General features: G+C 35.7%; 1 protein-coding gene across 2 annotated transcripts in view; it reads right to left on the bottom strand.

Annotated features, from left to right (window-relative positions):
• Positions 1 to 4,906: 4,906 nt before the first annotated feature.
• The window catches only part of LOC102804872 (ras-related protein Rap-1b), a 28,503-nt gene continuing 25,144 nt past the window's right edge, over positions 4,907 to 8,265 (bottom strand). For both annotated transcript variants that reach the window (XM_085496777.1, XM_085496778.1), the window contains exons 6-8: positions 6,200 to 6,294; positions 5,846 to 6,034; positions 4,907 to 5,469 (exon numbers count right to left, since the gene is read on the bottom strand). In XM_085496777.1, coding sequence (XP_085352903.1) covers positions 5,887 to 6,034; positions 6,200 to 6,294 — 243 coding nt within the window. In that variant the 3' untranslated portion in view covers positions 4,907 to 5,469; positions 5,846 to 5,886. The remainder of the gene's footprint in view (positions 5,470 to 5,845; positions 6,035 to 6,199; positions 6,295 to 8,265) is intronic.

Below are 8,265 nucleotides of genomic sequence, written 5' to 3'. Positions count from 1 at the left end.
TTCCTTTGCAACTTTCTATGAACATAGCTGGCATTGTTTGCTATCAACTGCTGGAGAATAAAAATATTAATTAGGACATCTGTTGCACTTCTCTTTATAACATGTGGATTACGTGGCTACCATGCAAAAATTATTTCTTTGTTGTAAAGTTAAAAACTATGTTCCTAAGAACATTCTAATGTTGCAAAGGAAAGCCCATGAGGGACACAGACGGATTGAGATTTCTCAAGACCAAGTACTGTATTTGCTCTACTAGTACTTGCATACATTCCTACACAGATAATTCTATGGTGAAAATATGTAATATTTTATACAAATGTGTGCTTTAATTAGCGATATGCTTCTAATAGAACAAATACTGTACATGTAGATGTACAGGTATGTGCAAATGTTTCTGCAATCAATTTGGTCCAGTGATGAATTGATAAAATATTTGATTAATCAGTTTCTATAGTTAGATCTGATTAATCCGGATGAATTATACATGAATCTACTTTGGAGCCAATAATTCTGTTCCCAATTATCCAACTAATCAGAATTCAATTTTGGAGCGACTAAAACCAGATGTATTTGTGATACTTGGCTTCTTTTAGATACTGTCCATGTGTTTTATGTAATTTCTATTAATTGTCATTTTATTTCAGATTTGGCATCACCTTTCGCAATACATGTTTGTTACAATCCTTCGTACTCGTGTTCTTGCATTTATTCTTAATAGTCATTTGAATTTTGTCATTGTCTTAGCATCATCATAAAACCCTGGCATCTTGGCGGCATATGTTGGGTTACGCCTACTTTGATATATTCAGTACATGCAAATCTACCAATTAGTATGCCTCCGTTCCATTACAGGGAACCAATCAATTTACTTGTAGAAGCAGATATGTGCATTTGTTCTAAAACTACTACTCATTGGCCAATTTAGATCATGATGTAATACTACCGGTATGAGGTTATTACGAGAATACCTCAAAGTATGTACGAAGACAGTACAGCTGGAGTATCGACTGACAGGCAGCGGAGGTCGATGCGCGATGTACTGTCTGAGTACATACTTATTATTATACACATACAGCTTTGTGTGGAGATCGGTCAAATCCTGAGGGCAGCCATGTTTGTTTTTATTATTAGAGGACGTTTACGCCTGTACTCATTCCATTTTTGGAATTCCTATTTCCTTACATGGTAGGATGAAAATACCCCGCAAAATTATGGCATGCTGTAACTTATGGCGTTATGGTGACAGATGTATAATAATCATAAATATGCAAATCATACTTCCCAAGTACAGGCCTTGTCAGTGTATTTTGCTAGAGTGCAACATAGATTAAATGATACTTTGTATATAGTTGCCTTTGTACAATGTACAGATGCTTATTAGGTTTGGCATGAAATCCATGCTTATTAATTATCTAATTTGCATGATAATTAGATGCTCTTTTGCAATGTCCAACCCTGAACAGTTTTGGGTTGAAATTTGTACATACTAATTACCGAAATTGCATAATATTGATATCTCAACATTCGTCACATGTCATTGAAACTTGGTACTTAATATGTGCTTATATTTTAAATAAGGGTTGAACTGTGTGCATAATAATTACTTAATTTGCATAAATTAGCCAATTCATAGGTGTTCCACAGATATCTCCTGTACCAACCTTTAAATTTAAAGCGTGGTAGTCGTCCCGCTGCGCATGTGCGAGATATATGGGCCTCATATAAACAAAGATGGCGACTTTGACTGTTGCGCAGATCAACGGAGTACGAACTGACTTGGTAATTTTCATGTGATTGGAAGGTATCAAAGGAGTCACCGGCGGTTATCAGTGCAAGTCGCGCCCAGGTCAAACCTCATACTTGTGATTACCATTTGAAGAGCGCATTGGATTGTGAGAAAACAATGTTTATCAACACAAATGTCAAACATGCGCGACTACTGCGCTTTGAATGAAACTTGGTACATTGATATTCATTATCGCAGGACCATAAATTGTCATGTGACCTCATTAATATGCATAACTGTAGTATCTCGAGCACTGTTGCAGGTTGAACAATGCAATCAGACACATTATTGAAGGCCGCAGGCAAGATATCAGATGGCAATGTGACCTCATTAATATGCACAACTGTAGTATTTCAAGTACATTCCAAGATAGGGACATGTAAACAGTGAAATAATGAAGGCATCAAACAAGAGATGTGATATTAAAATAAATGGTCATGTGACCTCATTAATATGCATATCTGTACTGTTGCAGATAGGGACATACAACTAATACTATAATGACGTTTGTCAAAATATTATCACCAAAATATCAATTCATCATATTTTATTCATGCCACTGGGAACCAACTTGATCACTGCTTAAGTTGTGCATGTGTTTGAATGTAAGTGTATGGTCAAAATAAGACATATTTCAATGGTTAAAGTGGGGGTGTCATCACCTGCATATGCGTGAGTTAGCCATAGCGTGTCATTGTTTACAAACAAGCATCTACCCATGAGCCTTTCCGTTTTTAAAGTGTGTTGTTATCATCGCTTGGGACTCAATGACGACCCTCTCGCTTTAAATACGGTATTTCTTATTTGTACCTCATGCCTCAAATAACCTTAGCACACAAGAGTTGTTCTAAAAGTTTCCTTGCTTGGCAATTTCTTTTTGTTAACTTGTTTTCTTAGTCCCTGGAGGTCTAAAAATGGTTATAATTGACAAAATTAAGTGTCAAAACAAAGCACAACTTGTAGTTGCAATAATTCTTGTGTGATAAATATTACTTGGCAACAATTTTTTGTGTTTTGCACATGGAATGCCATTTGCTTTCAAATTCTATCACCTGTGAACTAGATTAGGAATCACATTGCAGTATAACTATGTGATGAGAGGTTTTCTCTCAAAATGAGTCTAAAATTTATAACAATTACAGTATTTACTTTATTAGTGCTTCTTTGATAGGACATATAAACTATGAATTGAAATCAATGTATAAAGGACTATTAAAATAGGACTTATTTTGACCTTTACATGACTGGGTTACTAATGAAATGCAGTACAGAGGGGAAACTTTTTTTTAAGTTCATGTGAGCAGAGTACATTCATCCTTTCCTTAGTAGGGGTATTGGAGTGAGGTCACATCAAAGGGCACTGGTCGTCACGTTACGTCCTGTTCGTTATGGGCCTCATAGCGACGTACACATCGCGTGTAAAATGTTTACATGAAATGTGAAAACCACCACCCTTTAATTTGTCCCGTTCGGCCATTCAGACGGCTCTTTCTGTACATAGTATAGGAGAAAGTAAGAATGCCTTCCAAGCAAATTACAAACATTATGTATATTAGAGCTTGCGTTATGAAGACGACCCAAAGCCAAATCTAAAACAGCAATGTAGGACTGAATTTATGGCACATACAACAGAGGACAGTGTGTATGACACAAATCAAGAAACAATAGCAATACTGTTTGTTTTATTTACCACCAATCCTCATTTCAGTTGGTGGCAATGCATATTAATTTTACATTCCTCAAGGAAACTACAACACGAAGCTATCGCCCCAGATGATGCACACATGCAATGCAGCATCCTTGGCACCTGTGCATAACAAGTGTTGCTTCAGTAAACACTTAGAAGGGTTATGGGGCATTGCATGCAGGGCATGCACACTTACAACCAGCAGTAACTTGTACATAGACAATATTATAAATCCTTCACATGTGGAATATCATAACTCCCACCTCAGTGACTGTTGAATTAGGAGACAATACAATTAGGTGTACAAGAATACACTAAGCACCCAATGATAAACCAAAAGACACTCTGGAAGTGTCTTTAGACAAACACAGAAATGGAGTGGAGCAATGAATCTGGCTGTTTGCTGTAATCAGCAATAAAACTTTACTGGTAATAAAGGACACTCAAAACAACAATCTATTATTCGTTGAAAAGTAAGTACTTTAATATAATAATAGCTTTCAATTACAATTTTTGGAGGAATTTTTTAAGAACAAAACAAAAAAAAAACCTCATGCTACACTGAATGAAAGATTTGTAAAACTAGATCATGAAAAGATAGGCAATGTTGTTGATGTCCCGTCATCCATTTCTTCTAGCATGTCACGAGACTTTTTTCAAAATCATCATTACTGTTATTTGTTTTACTGAAAATAAATTTATATAAAATATGTTTGCTTTGTGGGAAAGGTGGCCGACATTTTCCATAGATTTAGGTCAGTGTATTAGCATGAATGGAATCTAGTACTTTTACTTACAAGCACGAAGTTTGAGTCGAACCACTTGTAGCAAAGTCGCGTTGTGTAAACAGTCATGGTCATGTTTCAATTTCCAAAGTAATTTGGGGAGGGGAGGGGATGGGATGGGAGGAGAGGGCAGGGGAGGGGAGGTATTGTTATAAGCCCTGTGGCAGGGTGTGTTGGGGGTACTTACATTAAAAGAGAAATATGGAGAAACAAGACATTTCTGTGTATTTGGCAGATGAAACCAGCACCACCAGTGCGTCTTGTGTTTTTACAAATTAAATTTTTGAATAATCTACTGGAATTAATTTATGCGCAAACTCAAACTCTGAATCAGTTTCAAAACCATCGGCAGTGCTTGAAAGCCCCCGCAACAAATTTCTATATACAATATTAAAAGTGCTTGATAAAGGTGTTAAATACATCATAAATTGTGGTAAACATCTGGTGGGAAGCCTACACTAAAACTGACTAGCATTTTAAATATCAAAAAAAAAGTAAAGTTTATTACAAATACAATACTAGTGAGAACTTTTACAAATTAAACTATTTTTTTCTTTAAAAAGAAAACCTCTGTTGACCTCTATTTGAAAGTCTGCATGTCTGTCACATCTGATTGTTCCTCTGCTCGTACATGAAAATAAAACGATAGCAGTTTGCACAAGTTCACACACAGTTGAAAAATTTAACTACTATTAACCCAAATTAAAATCATGATACATTTACTTGATGCCCGATTTCCTGACTTGATTCTGTTTTCTACACTGTACATAAAAGCACTGGTAGTTCATTTTTTTTTTTTTTTAAATTTAAAAAATAATACACAATTTACAAATTGAGCTTAATGATCTGTCCTGCGAAACTGACGACTATTGATTGTAAACCACAATCACAGGGTTTTTGTCGTCTTTAAATATTCTTATTGCATCATATTTATACAAAACACAGAAGGTCAATCATCAGAAATAAATGCAGACGGTTAACAGCATATACATGCAAGGTGGAGAAATGTTGGCTACTAAAAACAATGCTAGTATTGAGTTTTTCATTAAAAATAACTGAACTAAGTCATGCATTTACAGACAGAGATTCCACCACAGCCTGATAAGAGTGCTGAAAATAAGTGCATCATAAATAGTTGCAATATTCTTCTAGACCGATGTCTCTCAAACATTTGTGATTCTGTGGTTGTTGGTCCTACATTAAACCCAGATCTGAAAAGCAGAAAGAAAAGAGTTAACGATATATTTGTACAGACATACAGTGAACCACAGTAGTTATTCACTGTTTTAATCACAGTCAGCTGGTGTACACCTAATAATAAAATAAATACGATATTTACTATATAGGGGCCGCCATCTTGAATGACGCATAAAACTAAATAAGAGACAAGTTGTGAAACGCGTTTTTCAGATTCCTACAAATCTGGATAAAAATGCGATCAGTTGGGGTTATATTAAGCCAAGCGATTTGGGGTATTTGAAACCGAAATTGTCATCTGACTGTAAGGCAGTCGCTGATTGGCTGCTGACAATTTTTGGCTCACATGTGTATGATATTGAAGATATGCTTCTAGTAACACTTAATCACCTGCTAAAATTTTCTCTAGAAACCTGAAGACTATAAAAAAACTACAAGAGTTGGCAGGTGCTTTTCTTTCTGCTGCCCTTGTTGCCTCTTTTCTTTTGGTCTGGTGTCCTGCGGTTTATTTGGCGTACCAGATCGTAAAAGATCTCATTGACGTTGATCTTGGCTTTGGCTGATGATTCAAGAAATGCGCTGTTGGGGGAAAAACAAGATGCGTCAAATTAATACAAGTAGATTGCAGAAAAATCATTGAATATACAAAAAGTCAAATCATGTGTCCATTATAACGTTGTCACCCAAATACACCATGAAAGATACATTTATTCTATTAGAGTATTAAAATAATGTATAACTAACCATCCAAACTGTTTGGCCAGGCTTTGGCCTTGATCTTTTCCCACCACTCGCTCGTCTTCTAAATCACACTTGTTACCAACCAGAACCATGGGAACCTGCACACGAAAACATATTCAAATTTATACATACCGTATTTACACTATGCAGACAAACAACACATAGAAATCATTTTACAGTTTTTAAACAATACGAATACTCGTATCCATAGTTGTGAAAAACACAAATTGGAAAGCATGAGCACTTACATAAATAACACATGTTTGTCTGCATTGAAGAGGTTGGTACCTGTGTTAGCCACATCATTATTTATGCGAGTTATGCAAATTGTAATACTTTAATTCACTATTTATATTGAAAATCTCTCATTATATAGGCATCCTGCTTTTTAATGGACATTATTTCCTGACATTATGCATTGTGCTATAGGGTTACATAACATTGTAATTTCAGATTTTGAGGAGTTATTGTGGCTAAGAAAATATAAATCACATTAGCCACATTAGATTTCAGTTGACAGAGGTTAACATTGCACCACTTTGACACCTGAAATGTACTAGCAGGGAAAAATGGACATTTAGTGAATGAAAACTGACAATGTCATACAAGACTACACCCAAGGATGAGTATTGCTGAAGACAAGGTTGATAGAAACCGCAGGGCTTATCTCCCTTAAGGTATTAGGTTGGCATTCAAATGATTGATCATCATTAACAGACAATAATGGACTGAACACTGACATTAAAATGGAAACCGTCAGGTTCATAAGAGAAAGTGATGATATACAAACTCAAGAACTATGAACACCAATGTCATTGTATGTACCAACATATAAATTTCAAAAACGGGAGGATCACACATAATCGGAAAATCTCTCTACCGCAATTCGTACTCATCTTCTAATTCTACTAATAGGGGGATTTATCCTTTTTTAATTTCATCTCAAGAGATTACGATTTGAACTCGAGGCGATAGACAACATGATTACACAAGTCGTTGAATAAGTGATGATTGCGGCTTGTTAGAATATCCAGATATTATTAAACCCCTCACGTTTATGATACACAGCTTATAAAGTTATTCAAAATAAGCAGCAGGAACTCCCAGACATTCAAGCTACATTTTTGTAACAATGAATACAATAGCAGTGATTGTGTATCCTATATTTATACGCTAAGATATTTTTATGAGGAGAAAAGATTTTCAGTTGTGTGAACAGTGATAATTACATATGAATGTTCAGGGTATGGCATGGTAACGGAATTAGATTGGGTTTGACAACAGCTTAATTTGACAGCATTTTAGTTGGTATTATTCTTTATGAACTGGATATGAATTTTGCGGTCTGAGGTCATGCAGGAGAAGTGTCCAAGCTTGTGACAGTGCGCAAGCATATGACCAAGAGCAGCAAAAGCTGTATCCAGTCCATAAAGGTTTTATCATATACCTTATAGGTACAATTACAATTTTAGCACGGTGTGACCTAAAACACAGGAGGTAATTTAGAATGATGCAATTTGTTTTGAACAATGAAAGCCAAGTGCGCTAGGACAGGTGTGATATGAATCTATTGCCCTGGTTTGAGGGCACACTTCCCATAGCTTTACGAGGGTACATGATAAGAGAGATTTAAGATTATCTAAACAGAATTTGATGGCGGGATCTCTCCAGAGATATCAAAGCCAATAAGATTGTGCCATCTGATATTCTAAAGTACATGTACATGGATTGTCCAGAGATTATCCTGCTAAGTGGAAAGTGATTTTTTTCCCAATCAGCGAATAGGTAGTCTCTCCTGACCTGTCACTTGATATATGTAACTAGACTGATATTCAAGTATCTGTATGGTGATTGGTTAATAATCGTCACATGACAGTCACTCAGCACATTAATAGGATTAGTTTCAGAGGGAAGCATGAGCATTCTGTGATTGGCTAATAATTGTCACATGACAGTCACTCGGCAGATTAATAGGATTACAGTTTTAAAGAGAAGCATTAAATATTTGATTACATATACAAGAACATGTAAACGTATACAAGACAAGAAAGAATGGCAACGAAGCTGAG

Source organism: Saccoglossus kowalevskii, chromosome 3, assembly GCF_978046115.1.
Source record: "Saccoglossus kowalevskii chromosome 3, keSacKowa6.1, whole genome shotgun sequence".
NCBI lineage: Eukaryota > Metazoa > Hemichordata > Enteropneusta > Harrimaniidae > Saccoglossus > Saccoglossus kowalevskii.
This window is presented reverse-complemented; position numbering and strand designations above follow the sequence as displayed.